The sequence below is a fragment of the Silene latifolia genome, chromosome 5 (assembly GCF_048544455.1).
Source record: "Silene latifolia isolate original U9 population chromosome 5, ASM4854445v1, whole genome shotgun sequence".
In the NCBI taxonomy this organism is placed as follows: domain Eukaryota; kingdom Viridiplantae; phylum Streptophyta; class Magnoliopsida; order Caryophyllales; family Caryophyllaceae; genus Silene; species Silene latifolia.
The window spans coordinates 12,336,786-12,351,192 of NC_133530.1; the positions used below are offsets into that span (position 1 = coordinate 12,336,786).

Below are 14,407 nucleotides of genomic sequence, written 5' to 3' on the forward strand. Positions count from 1 at the left end.
ATAAGTTCAAATTCTTTATTATAAAGCTCAAAATTTATAATACCAGTTGTATACATGCTGTATAATTGGTATTTACGGGTCGTTTGATTACATATGAGAACTTGCAATGCCTATATCACGTGATATTAAATATTGATTTCGTGAAGCTGACAAGGTTGCTGAATTAATGGCTTCTATTGGACATGAATGTCCAACTCTTTCGAGGTGGTTTGAAAGCCGGTGGCTTCAACTTACCTCACTCATTCAAAAGGATGAGATAAGTTGGTCCTACCCTATAGAATCAACCTAGTTTTCTTACCTTATCAAAAAAAAAAAAATCACGTGATATTACAACTTATGTGAATTAGAAAATATTGTTTCATTTGTTTGGTTACATGTAGGCAATTATTCATGTACGGAGTAGCAATTTCCATTTACCTAGTAAGATTTAGGCAAACAAGTTCCTCTATTATGGAGGGATTTGAATTCATATGAAATTCCAATTCATGTGACTATCCATTTTGCAATTTATATGAATTACAGTTCCTCTATAATTTAGTGTGTAACACAAACGTTTCCTTATAGTGTAATTCAATTTTCGATTAAAATTATGAGTTGTATTCTACCTGTTTGTATCAATTACATTTGATTAATTTACCGCGCCCGTAAGGGTGAAGTATTGTAGTTAAAATTTAGGTGAAATTTCCAAGAGACTCAAGTTCAAGTCTTTCTAAGAGCAATCTTGTAGAGTATTTATCATGGCCTGATAACGCCCATTGGTGCGGTGGTGCCCCCATTAGCAAAAAAAAACAAAAAAAAAAATTATTATTGCAAGGATATAATGTAAATAAATAATTTTTTAAAAAAAGTATAATTTTAGTCACAAAGGCCCTGTTCTTTTGGACTTAAAGTCACTTAATTTCAGTTCACTTCAGATCCTATAAGTTCAGTTCAGTTCAGATCCAATAAGATCAGTTCAGATCCTATAAGTTGATTCGAGATCCTATAAGTTGATTCGATTCGGATCCTATAAGTTGATTCGAGATCCTATAAGTTGATTCGAGAAAAATTCAAATCTTATAAATTTAGTTCAGAAAAGCTATATACAGAGTATTATTCTTAAAGACCGATACAAAAATATTTGACATTAATTATTCGATACATACATTATTATTTGAAAAAAAAATCACTCCTTTCATTAATAATTTCAGCGTCACCATAGATCTGGGCATGTTTGATAAAAAGCGGAATAAGGCCATGTATTAGGTACGAAACAACATAGTCAAAAATATTTGGCGAGGCAATGGATCCGTTGTTGAGAGTGATAGTGAAGATGAAAGTGATGAGGATTATGATAATATGGAAATAAATGGTTAGAAAAAAAGATATAATATGTGATTTATTTGGTATCGTAATGTAAATCGTAGTATAATGTATGAACAAACCAATGCATATAAAGCGGAAAAATGTTATTATTTTACCTTGTGTTTTAGACTATAATTTTTTTTTCGGTTTTTTCCCATGGTACCCTCGAACTTTGTCACATTACACATGGTGCCCCTCATTTTAAGTTTCTACACATGGTACCCCTGTGTTTATCTTTTTCTTTCCCAAAATACCCTTTCCCAAACGTCCGTCATAACACCGTTAGTTTACATCCCCTAAACACTACTTTGCCTCTTGCTTTTACCCATAACACATCTTCTAATCACTAATCTTCAATTCTTCATCTTCTTACACACTAATCTTCAACTTCTTACATTACATTATAAAGCCTAATCTCACCCATCCCCTTTACCGCCGCCACTACCACTGTCCACCACCACAACCAACGACAACATCCCATCCCACCACCACTGATGACGCCACTCTGCCGCCCTCTCGCCGCCGACGTATCTATCTCTTATTATTCGCCAACGACGCATTTTAGACCCACGGCCCCACCCTTAAACGACCAGATATGGTGTCTTGAGGGGAGGGGAAAGAGTTATCATGTTTCAAGGAGGAATTTTTTGGTATTTTATGTGGTGATTTTGGAGGTGAGTAGTAATTTAAACGGTAGAAGAAAAGGAATAAAAAGTTCAGTGTGGAGGTGGACCGGCTCGCGCGGTGGCAGGTATGACTTGCTTATTTGGCGGTGACTTTGTTGCTTAGGTGTGGGTCACGATTATGGTGGTTGGTGTTGAGTGTTGGTTTTTATTGGTGGTTGGTGGGTGTTGATGATTCTTGTTTGGGGGAATGAATAATGAGAGGTGGTTGAGTTTGAATTGGTGGTGTATGGTGGTGTGGTGGTAGTGGTGTGTCGAATGGTATGTGGTGGTAGGGTGTGTCGAATATGTAGATCTGGTTGTGATGCGGATTTCGAGTGGTAAAGATGGGTTGAGACCGCCTTGTGCGTGGTTGGTATGGGGTCTTCGGTGGGGCGGGTCTGGGGTGGTCGTTGGTTTGGTTCTGATGGGTTTTTTTTTTTCACATTTTTATATTTAAGAAGAAGATGATGATGACGGGTGATTTGAGGATTTAGGTATTAAATGCTTGTTTAGTAGATTAATTAAGGGTTTAGATAATAGGACTAACGGTGTTATGACGGAAGTTTGGAAAAGGGTATTTTGGGAAAGAAAAAGGTAAATACAGGGGCACCATGTGTAGAAACTTAAAATGAGGGGCACCATGTGTAATCTGACAAAGTTCGAGGGTACCATGGGAAAAAACCGTTTTTTTTTATCAATGTTCTCTCTTGGCAAGTAATAATAATAAAAATAATAGTTATGTTAAATAAAATAAAATAAAATTAAGTTAAGTTCGGCTCCTATAAGTTTAGTTTAGTTCAGTTCAAATCGTATAGTTCAGATCCTATAAGTTCAGTTCAGTTCAGATCCTATAAGTTCAGTTTAGTTCAGATCCTATAAGTTCAGATTAGTTCAGATCCTATAAGTTCAGTTCAGATCCTATAAGTTGATTCGATTCCTATAAGTTGATTCGATTCGGATCAGATCGTTTGCTTTCACCCAAAAAAAAGCGCGGTAAAGTTATCCAATTTGCGAGTTGTGACAGATCGGATACATACCACTTAATCCGTACCGACCCGTCACAGGACTAATTGCTTCAACCCAATCGATATGACATCATTAATTGAAAATATATTTCCATAATCAGGGAAATTAGGGTTCTTCATTTATGCCAAACCCAGAACCAGAACCAGAACCAGAACACAAGCATCCTGTTCTTATCTAATTTGCTTAATTCTTCTCTATTTTGAAATTTATTGTGATTTTATTTGTAGCCCTGCCCATTTGGTGGGAGAGATCATCAAAGGGTACTTTTTTTTTTGTTACTAATTTGATGTTAATTACATACTATTTCGGTCTCGGTCAATAGTTATCTATTTCTTTTTTATGCGAGGTGGATTTTAAACAAAGATAACTATTGATTGAGACGGATATTTGTCTTGAATTTGGTGTACTGATCCTGCTAAATTATTTGTAGCATCCACATTGCTTTAATCTCGTGTTTTTATCTTTAATCGTGATTCGTAAGTAATGTAGTGGGGGTTGCTGATACGCCGGAATATTTATAAGTATAATTGTATGTGCAGTTAGTCTTGTACTCTTCTGTAAAACGGTTTTACCCAAAGGTAGTGTTAAATGGATCAAGTATAAGTAAAGGGTAGTTATTAAGAGAATCGGTTTTACAATAAACTTGTGTAAGACCGCCTTAACACAAGTATGTGTGTTGTATGTGTTCTGAATCAATCAATGCTGTCTGAAAATTAGACTAATGCGGATGGCGTATGCTGTATGACATGTTGATCATTGAAGCCTTGTGTTATGTAGCATGTCACAAACTTGCTGAATTTTAAGTGCCCACTTTGTATTTCATGCCCTCCAGATTTGTATTTGATAGGGAATGATGATTTTTGGGATTTTAGTATTTAAGGGCTTCATGTGATTAATGTGTTGATGGTGGGATTTGTGCGAGTGGCAAAATACGGGTTTCTTATAATGACATATTAACATGGAATGAACTTGGATTAATGTGGTATTATTTTGTGAGGTAGGTTATGGCTGGGAAGAAAATTATTGCAATATGTCAATCCGGGGGAGAGTTTGAGACGGGTAGAGATGCTATTATGACCTATAAAGGTGGCGATGCTCATGCTATTGATATTGATGAGGAGATGAACTTCAGTGCCTTCCAAATGGAGGTGGCTGAAATGTTCAACTGGGGCACTGGTGCAATGTCCATGAAGTATTTCCTTCCCGGGAACAGAAAGACACTAATTACCATATCTAATGATAAGGATTTGATGCGCATGATCAAGTTTCACAGCGATTGTGCAACTGTTGATATTTATGTCACGATGGCAGAATTCATGGTCCCTGAAGTCTCTAATATGCCTGCCAGCAGGTAGTTGTCGTGCTTTTCTGTTTTTGTTAACATTTTTAATCTGCTATTTTGTGTGGCCTTTCTAAGTTTTCATTTTTCAATGGAGCCAAAGAAAATAAAAGACTCACTATTTAATTAGTTCGAAATTATGATGGAATAGTGCAAAATGTCTCACAAAATAGACTGCATTTTGTTTTATGCAAGATACTTATCATCTTGTGCAATTATCAATGCAATTTTTTTCATCCCGAAACAACCCCTTAAGAGTAAGGTTGCTTATGTTTGAGTGTTTGGCAACCCCTACCGGTCATTTGTTGGAGCCCTAAGGCCAATGGTAATGCTGTTATATGACCTTGCTAAACGAATGCTATGTGTAGGTCAAGCAGAACGACTCTGTCGGAGGCAGTGATGCAACTTGATATCCCTCTTGATGGAGTAGTGGATGCCGATCATCCTGATAATGTTGATTTTGTTGCTCCAATGGATATTACTCTTTCTGATACTCAAATTGACTTATCAGCCGACATTTCTCCAGTACTACCACTCACTAGCTCCAGCGATGAGAAGCTTACGAAAGCTGCTCAGCAATGGCAAAATAACATCACTGGTGTAGGTCAGAGATTCAATAGTGTGGCTGAGTTCCGTGAAGCTTTGCGAAAATACGCGATTGCTAACCAGTTTGCGTTTAAATATAAAAAGAATGACAGTCATCGTGTGACTGTTAAATGCAAAGCTGATGGATGTCCATGGAGAATCCATGCATCAAGGTTGTCAACCACTCAGTTAATATGCATCAAGAAAATGACTCCTACTCATACCTGTGAAGGTGGTGTACAAGCTACAGGGTATCAGGCAACAAGAAGCTGGGTAGCAGGTATAATAAAGGAGAAATTGAAAGTACTCCCGAATTATAAGCCTAAGGATATTGTCAATGACATCAAAGAGGAGTATGGAATACAATTGAATTATTTCCAAGCTTGGCGGGGAAAAGAAATTGCCAAAGAGCAGCTTCAAGGTTCCTACAAAGATGCTTATAGTCAGCTGCCAAATTTCTGTGAAAAGATTGTGGAGTCAAATCCAGGCAGTGTGGCTACATTTACAACCAAAGATGATTCTAGTTTTCACCGTCTATTTGTCTCATTCCATGCTTCGCTGTATGGTTTCCAGCAAGGTTGTCGGCCTCTTCTTTTTCTTGACAGCATAGCTTTAAAGTCTAAATACCAAGGAACTCTGTTAGCTGCAAATGCTGCTGATGGCAATGATGGTGTCTTTCCTGTTGCATTCGCTGTTGTGGATGTTGAAACCGATGAGAATTGGCGATGGTTCTTACTTCAGCTGAAGTCAGCAATGTCAACACCTGGGTCTATAACGTTTGTTGCTGATAAAGAAAAGGGTTTGAAGGAGTCAATTGCTGAAATATTTGAGGGGTCTTTTCACAGTTACTGTTTACGCTATCTCACGGAGCAACTTTTGAGGGACCTAAAAGGGCAATTTTCTCACGAAGTAAAATGCATATTAGTGGAGGATTTCTATGCTGCTGCTAATGCTCCTACTCAGGAAGGATTTGATAGATATGTTGAAAGCATAAAAAGTATTTCCTTAGAAGCTTACAATTGGGTTATGGGATCTGAGCCGGAGCATTGGGCCAACGCTTACTTCACAGGCGCAAGATATAATCATCTAGTGTCTAATTTTGGGGAAATTTTTTATAGCTGGGCTTCAGAGGCCCATGAGTTGCCCATAACACAGATGGTTGATGTGATACGGGCAAAGATAATGGAGCTTATATATACTCGTCGGTCAGAATCTAAGGAGTGGTTAACTAGGTTAACTCCATCCACGGAAGAAAAGCTAGAGAAGGAAAACTTGAAAGTTCGTCCTCTTCAAGTCTTACTCTCAGGTGGTAGCATATTCGAGGTACGTGGGGACACCGCGGAGATAGTTGATATTGATAATTGGGATTGTAGTTGCAAAGGCTGGCAGTTGTCTGGTATACCTTGCTGCCATGCTATAGCTGTCGTTGGTTGCATTGGAAGGAGCTCCTACGAATACTGTTCCCGATATTTTACAGTTGAATGGTACAAGTTGACATACGCTGAGACACTAAATCCCGTCCTGACCATTGCCACACCATTGCAAAATGATTCTTCACCGAGTGTGGTGACAGTGACCCCTCCTCCAACTCGTCGGCCACCAGGCCGACCAGCAAAGAAGAGAATTGGTTCACTAGAAATCGTCAAACGGCAGTTGCAATGTAGTAGATGCAAGGGCATGGGACACAATAAGTCAACTTGTAAAGAGGTGTTGGCAGAGTAGGTAAACATCTTGATGATATGTATTTTCAAATATTTATGGTTTTTCATATATTACATATTCATTTTCTCCGTCTTTCCAACAATAAATGTCGCTTTTTCTAGTGAAAAAGAGATTCAAAATCTTTAGTTTTTGGTTTATTTCTTAAGTAATTGGTTGAAATGCTATCTGTATAAAGTACTACAGTACATATTCAATAATACTTTGGAAAAATTTCCTTTTTAGGTCAGTGGATTTATATTATTTCAACCAATAAATACTCTCCATTCATGTTTCAAGCAAACCAAAATCAAAATTAACTTCTATAACTGTGGAATGTTAAAAGAACATAGTGAACATATTTCATCTAAGTGACGGGCCTTCGTTTTTTCAAGTTATAAATGAGATATAATTGGTAATGTGATCTATGATTTCTCTGAGTTGCAGTAGTTCATTGTCGGATTGGATTGCAATTGCGATAGTGCTACTTTGCATTAATGTAGAGTAGGAATTGTAAAATGATATGGGCACAGTTTATGGGATAGTCGGCATGATGTGAGACTGCGTTGGTCTGTGGGTGGATGATGAATTTTGTGAGTCCAGAAGTGAAACAGGAATATAGATGAATTGAAATGTAGTGTATCTTCTGAATGATGATGATGATGATCCCCTGTCCTATGAAATACTTACTAGTTGAAAAGAAGATGAATTTATTCTGCAACAATTGGTTTTAATCAAATTTCAAATCTTTGTGTTCATTTTAAAACTTAATTCGTTACTTAAATCCATTTCTCTATTTACTTTATGTGCATATGTAAAACTGAGAGTAAAACTGCCATCGACGGTTTATATTGATTTCTAGGATAAAACTGACTACTTCGCAAAGTATCCATCATCTTGAAAAACACTGCATTCACTTCTTACCTGTTCCTTTTCCACCGCTTCAGGATATTAACTGCATTTAGTGCCTGCTTTCACAATATTGTTCAGTTACGAATCTCCCAAAATTATTTATAAACTATTGTTATAGTAATCATCATATATAGCAGCGTAGATTTGTAGCAAATCTGATGTAGCATCACAGGAGAATTTGACAAAAAAAAAAATGAAAGTGAAAACTGTCATCGACTGTTATATTGAATTCTTGGATAAAACAGACGATTTCTTCGAAAACTATTCATCATCTCAGAAAACGCTGCATTAGCTTTGTCATACCTGTTCCTTTAGTGCCCCCTTTCCACAATAATGTCCAGTTGCGAGTTTCCAAAAATCATCGCTGAAGAAGGTCAACAGGCAGCGGCTGCAGAGGTATTGATTCCACATCAGATAACTTAATTTTTGTAAGTTATTGCATTATTAATTAGTGTATCTTCTTCTTATGACTTAGTATAATTAGTATAATGGTTTTGCTCGAGTTTGGATATTTAGAAAAAGAGAATGCATTTTTTTTTTTTTTTTACTTTCACGCTCTAACTAGAAATCTCTTGTGCAATATCATTTTTTTATTAACGTGTGGGTTCTCATTTTCTCAGTTTTTGCAGGATATTCAAAGTGATCATGCCCTCAGAGCTAGAGGCTACAGAGCAATGAACAAGGGTTTGAGTAAAGATTGCACAAAGAAGATGAACACCGCGAGGGTTGTCTGGAGATGATCAAATCTTGATGCAAACTCAAATCAGTATCCGCAGTAGCTAACTTCTGTAATCCCTGTTCTCATGTCGTACCCTTGATCAAATTTGCTTCATATGATGATCGATGCAGGTTCCTGACATCTACTGCAATTTGCAGGTAATTTTTGTGCTATGCATCTTATCTATTATTTATTAGTTGGCGCAAAAATGTACAAAGTTTTTGCGCGCTCTCTGTTTTATTTTTTCAAACTTCGTGGTTACCTAATTTGCTTTTTAGATGATCCTTCTACAAGAAGAGATTCAAAAAATCTTTCTAGTTATTTCGTTCTCTATTTTTAGCTGAGAGAATCATCATTTAATAGCCATTTTGCCTCTTTTTCTTAATAAATAAAGAGGAAGCTTTAGTTACGATTAGAAACCTGTTTCTATATCTTTATCCATGGAGTTATTACTTATACTCGTTCAATTGGAAATAGCGGTCCAATTACAAAAAGATATTCATTACAAAAAAATATTCATGTTTCCTAATTTCATAATCCAAAATTTCTAGTTTCAATTGGCCTGAGTTGTGTTTTGTGGGTATTCCATGGTGTTTAGACTAAAGCAACTTACTGTCTGCTGGGAATATGTATAATTTGACGTCATATTTTTAAGGATTACTATATAACTCTAAAATACAAATTTTTATATAAGACAAGTCTTGTGAAAAGTTTATCTTCAGACTGATTGTGTTGGAAAACTCTGTATTATTTGCATTCCACATTTTTAGTGGGTCAAAGAAGGTATATGAGTATGGATTTTAGTGGCACTGGATCAAGTGAAATGAAATGAGCAGGTTTTCTGTGAAAATTGAGGATTAGTTTCTATTGTTAATGTTTTAAGTTCATGACTACTGTTATGTACAAGTTTTATCTGATCTTCAACAGTTCAACTTAGAGATGTACGTCACCATGTATGGTCATTTAATCCTTGACGCGCAATTTCTCAGTTTTGAATTTGTTGTTGTTCATGCTGATGATCACCAATTGAGCTAATCTTGTGATTGTTGCGAGTTGCGACACAGCCCAGAGTAGAATGAGATGTTGAACCTATTTTTTTAAATTAAGAATGAAAACAGTTAATCACTTATGCCATACAAGTTCCACCAAATGTGTCTTTTGTCTTAGAATAAACGAGACGGAGATACTATGTCAAGCTGTCCTGTCCTTTATTTACCCATGAAATTTCCATTTTCTATCGAGGATAAGCGTAAAAAGTTTTTTTTCCTCTCTACGAAAGGATACGAAGCACTTGACTGATAAAGTTGTCTCTGCAGGCTTCTCGTGAGATGTTTCATTTTGTTCGAAGCAAATCGTGCCAGCAACTCACAGGGGAAACTCCAGTCATCCATAGCTATCATTATTCATTCCTCATGTTGATATGACAGTGTAGATTTGTAGCATATCTGACGTGGATCGCAGGACGAATTCAGCATGAATGGAACAACGATGTGAGTGAAAACTGCTATCAACAGGACGGTTTATATTCTGTATCAGCATATACAAGTTTTGTCTTCCACCGTCCGACATACTTGATGTAACTTCATGTTCTGGCAATGGTAAGAGATATTAATACATTAGTTTTAGTTCACATTTTTCTTTTCTTTTTTAGTTTCGTTATACGCAAGCATGCAAGACGCTTTGGCTGTGAAGGGGAGCTTGCAGAAGGCCAGAGGCGACATATTGCCACAGACGCTTCTTGTTCACCATGTGGGTCGAGTGTTGTGGATTGTTATCGTGCGCTCTTTGGTTGGCAAAGTATTGTTGAGGTGTGGAGGTATGGTGGTTTCTAGACTCCTATTGAAAATGTTCCGATGCTGTCGATGGCAGAGCAAATGGAGTGGAATCTCAAGCAGCTTTAAAAAGATGGCAGGTGGTCTTTCCTTGCTTTGACATGGGCAAATGTGCTATTTTTTTTAGGACAAACCCTCCTAGTCCTGCACAACTACTACTCGGTTTTCACAGGTTGGTTTCGGACTATCGCTCTTACGCTGAACTGGTTTTCTCGCCACTTACCACACCCTCACCTCACCCGAATCACTCAACTCTTTGATCACCACCTCTAGCTAATTGCATCAAAATCAATGTTTTTTTTTTTTTTTGACAATTATCAAAATCAATGTTGATGCAGCACTGCAGCTTCTAGAATTAGGAATTGTTTACAATTTATTAAAAAATCAACCAAATTAAAATGGGTATATAAAATAAATAATCAAATGTGTGCTGTTTTGAGGGAGACTTACTGATTTTCTTTTATCCGTTTTGCTGACTTTCATTAACAATCTGAGAACCTAGATAATCCGACTTTGACAGCCAAAACCTGGGCCAATGGCCCATTTAAACCACAGTTCTCGTCTGCATATACTCAGGCCCACCTTTCTCCATCAGCGAAGAAACTGGGCCATGGTATGTACTATGTAGAAGCGTCCAATAGCTGTTGGTGGGTCGGCCTATTATAAGATTTTAAACCCATTCGCTAAATCAGTAAGTCTCCCTTGTGAGTTGTGACGGATCAAATATCACCCATATGGGTAACACAAATTATTGTATGGGACTGTCTTGTAGCATAAGACCAGCCCATAATTCAAAAGCCTAAACAATTACTTAAAGCTCCCTTTTTTTAATCAAATAACCAAAAGTCCTTAATATACTTGTAAAAAAAATAAATTATTTTGATAACCTAAAATTTTATATTAATAAATTATGTTAGTTTTTATCATAAAATATCGTGTTGTTAAAATAAAAATAGAATACTAATTAACTTAGGTGTTATTTTTGAGCTTCTCTCCTTTTGGGCCAGTCCTATGCTATAGGACGGTCCTATAGGAGAGTTGTTGTATGGGTAAATAAGACAAAAACCAAAGTGTCTACATACTAGGTAGTCAGTAGTCACTCATAGTCTCACACATGTCTTGTCTTTATCTACCATGTTGGTTTTATTTGACAGATCACAAGCTTGTGACGGATATTGTCGGTTACAAATGAGAATTTATGTTGCTAAATGTGGTTGACCTTGATGCTGTTGATCACAAGTTCGTTTTCCTTTTATTTTCACACTTTCAATCAAAAATCAACAAATTTAAACAATTCAACAAACAACTTTGGTTGTCACCATAAAAATAGGTGAATTGGAAAACACACAAATTCTTATTTGTGATGAATATCGTTACAAGTTTGTGATATGTTAAATATTATCCACATGGGTAGGTAAAGAATAAAGATAAGCTATTTGTGATTCCATAGGCTTGTCTTATCTACCCATGTAAGAGAGACTTACTATTGGAAAAATGAGTACTAAATAAATTCGTGAAAAAAAAAGTCGTTTTATACTTATCCGTTTGTTGTCTTATTTGGTAACACAAATTATCATTTGTGATGGGCATATTCGTGAAGCTTTGTAGATAAGACAAAAGCAAAATGCCTAGGGTGTAATAATTTATTTTGTTTTATCTATCCACATGAATAGTAGTTGCTCTGTTGTAAACTTGCGGCGAACATGTCCATCATAAGTATGACTTGCTAATTTGGTAAACATAAAATGGCCGACAAATAGTACTTGGTTGTCAATTTCATTATGGAAATAGCCAGGTAGTTAGTTAGTTGTACACGCCCGTGTAAAATTTGCTATCAATGGTCAAGGACCAACAGACGTCGGCCATAATTTGCCAAATTCAACCATGACTTTCGACTTACATACCCATCTAATTTGGGTATTTTACCGACCTCAAAGATTGAACCATTGGAGCTATTTAGCCCAAATCAATCAATACTATATATTAAATCCAGAAATCAAGGGATTTCAATGTAATTAAAGAAAGTTAGACAAATTAATTTACTATATAGTTTTAAATCACTAGCACCGTGTGATGGACCCGATTAAGGGATCTCTTTGCAAATATTATATAGTTTGGGTTAAAATTAAATGATATAAAAGCTTGGTAATTTTCCTAAATATTTGTAAGAGACTTAAACATGATCAATTTCCTTAAAATAAAATAATTAATTAAGATGGTCAATTTTAAGGAGACTAAAAGAAAGAATATGCTTGGTATTTTTCCTAAATATTTATAGAAGACTAGAAGATAGTCAATTTCCTTAAAATAAAATAATTAGTTAGTATAAACGTGCACACTTATGGTATTAATTATTATCATCATAAAATTATATATTAAATTTTAAATCTATGCAATTTTATTAAAGGATTATTTCACAGGAATAATCCATCCTATTGGTGTTCATCTCATATTAATCCAACCTTTATATTAACCCACATTAATACGAACTATTACACACTTTTCTCGTACTAGTCTCAAGTGACCGGTAACTTGTTGATGAGTAATATTGAGTATGATGACTTCCCCTTCTAATCCACAAATACTATCCTACAACTAGTTGTATAATAGCTATGTACAACCGCGTCAAAGTTATCGAGCTCTGACACAAAGTTGTTGAGTTATTTTACAAGTTAGTGAGTTATTTTACGAAGTTATTGAACTTAATAATTATTCTTTTAAGCTCAACAACTTTATATCGTAACTCGATAATGTTGTTAATAAAGCTCGACAACTTTGTAACAAAGCTCGACAACACCGAATAAGTTGTATATACAACCGGTTGTATAATACATTAACTGCTTCTAATCCCTAACAACCCTTACACTGTTATGCCCCTCACAAATTCTTCCATCAAACCTTTCTCCCTCACTAACACTTAAGTCACCGACCACCTACAACCACCACCACTGGCACACCATCACCTAAACCCTCTACCCACCAAACCACGTTGCCGAACACCATCAAATCAGTCCATCACCAATCTCGCTCAGTATTCTCTTCTCGACACCAACTGACCAACACCAATACGGCTTACACGAGTTCAATACACCGCGTCACCACCGACAACCCGACCATCCGCTTATTACGCAAGTCCTTCACTCCTTGCCACTTCTCAATTTTTTCCCCAATTTCTCCAAACCCTAATTTCCTAATTTTTTCCCAATTGTTAATATGCTTATTTATTTTCACTTGATAATTGATATATCATACTTAATAAATTGATTTTTGGTGGATTGGATTTATACTAGTATTGGATTTATGAATTGATATCAGAAACAAAAGCATAATGTAGCTTAATGGTGCGGCATGGGTGTTTGAAATTAGAAACACTATTGGGGTAGCATAAAGTGACGGTGGTGGTCTAGTAGGGTAGTAGTCAAAAGTGCGGAAATGGTGCAGAGTAGGTTGGTTTTGTTGGTGAATTGTCGTTGATGGAGTTTGGTTTTGGGGTTTTGATTTGTATGTTAAGTGATGATGGTGACCATGGTGTCGATCATTTTTATCATGGTGACCATGGTTTGAAGTGTTTGTGGGGCCTTTGAAGATTAAGGGGTAAGTATGGACAGTGTTTGTGGGGTCCAACATATTTCGGAGAGTGATCGGTGGTGTTGGTCGGTGGCGGAGTTAGGGAGAGTTTGGGGAGGGGTTGTTTAAGATAGGGGATGAAGATTAAGGAAAGTAAGATATGGGTGTATGAATTTAAATGAAGAAGCTTGTTTGAAAAAAAAAATCTGAAACAAAAGTGGTTAGTAATGGAGGAAGAGCAGGAAGAATGATAAAAGAAGATGAAGATGAATAAGAGGACCGGAAATAACAGGTCATATTATTTGTTAAGTGCAAGCTCGGAAGGTTATGGGATAGTTCGTATTAACGTGGGTTAATATAAAGGTTGGATTAATATAAGATGAACACCAATAGGATGGATTATTCATGTGAAATAATCCTTTATTAAATATATAATCTTCTTAAAATTCTTTCGATTTTATTTAACGCATATATATAATATATTTATATAAATATATAATCTTCTTAAAATTGTTTGCCTAAGTAGTAAAAGTAATTTCGTCAGTAAAAAAAAAAACTGTAGCAACATTGGATATAGTTATAGGATAGTAATCACTCATTTTAATAGTAAAAGTAACAATATTATCAGCGAGATTAGTGAAAGTGGTAGAAACAACAACGGGAGTAGTGAAATAATCAATATTAATACGGCAATAGTAAAAGTAACAATAATTACGGCGGG

The 14,407-nt window shown here is 36.1% G+C and overlaps 1 protein-coding gene across 4 annotated transcripts; it reads left to right on the forward strand.

Moving 5' to 3' along the window:
- The first annotated feature begins 3,072 nt into the window (after nucleotides 1-3,072).
- On the forward strand, nucleotides 3,073-9,928 carry LOC141656735 (uncharacterized). 4 transcript variants are annotated; one of them, XR_012548556.1, is made up of 5 exons: nucleotides 3,092-3,295; nucleotides 4,037-4,386; nucleotides 4,743-6,681; nucleotides 8,190-8,445; nucleotides 9,604-9,928. XR_012548556.1 is itself a non-coding variant. In XM_074463757.1 (3 exons), exons 2-3 carry the CDS (start codon nucleotides 4,040-4,042, stop codon nucleotides 6,679-6,681), a joined length of 2,286 nt encoding a protein of 761 aa, XP_074319858.1. In that variant the 5' UTR covers nucleotides 3,073-3,613; nucleotides 3,658-4,039; the 3' UTR covers nucleotides 6,682-6,907. The 4 variants fall into 4 exon arrangements, 2 of the variants coding, with proteins under 2 accessions (XP_074319858.1, XP_074319857.1); XR_012548557.1 differs by having other exon boundaries at nucleotides 8,199-8,445; XM_074463757.1 differs by lacking the exons at nucleotides 8,190-8,445; nucleotides 9,604-9,928 and having other exon boundaries at nucleotides 3,073-3,613; nucleotides 3,658-4,386; nucleotides 4,743-6,907.
- The last annotated feature ends 4,479 nt before the right edge of the window (nucleotides 9,929-14,407 follow it).

Bases quoted from the DNA above. Each gene is read 5' to 3' on its own strand.
- LOC141656735 (XM_074463757.1), top strand. From the start codon at position 4,040: ATGGCTGGGAAGAAAATTATTGCAATATGTCAATCCGGGGGAGAGTTT. The intron at 4,387-4,742 runs GTAGTTGTCGTG...TGCTATGTGTAG, and splicing joins TCTAATATGCCTGCCAGCAG to GTCAAGCAGAACGACTCTGT.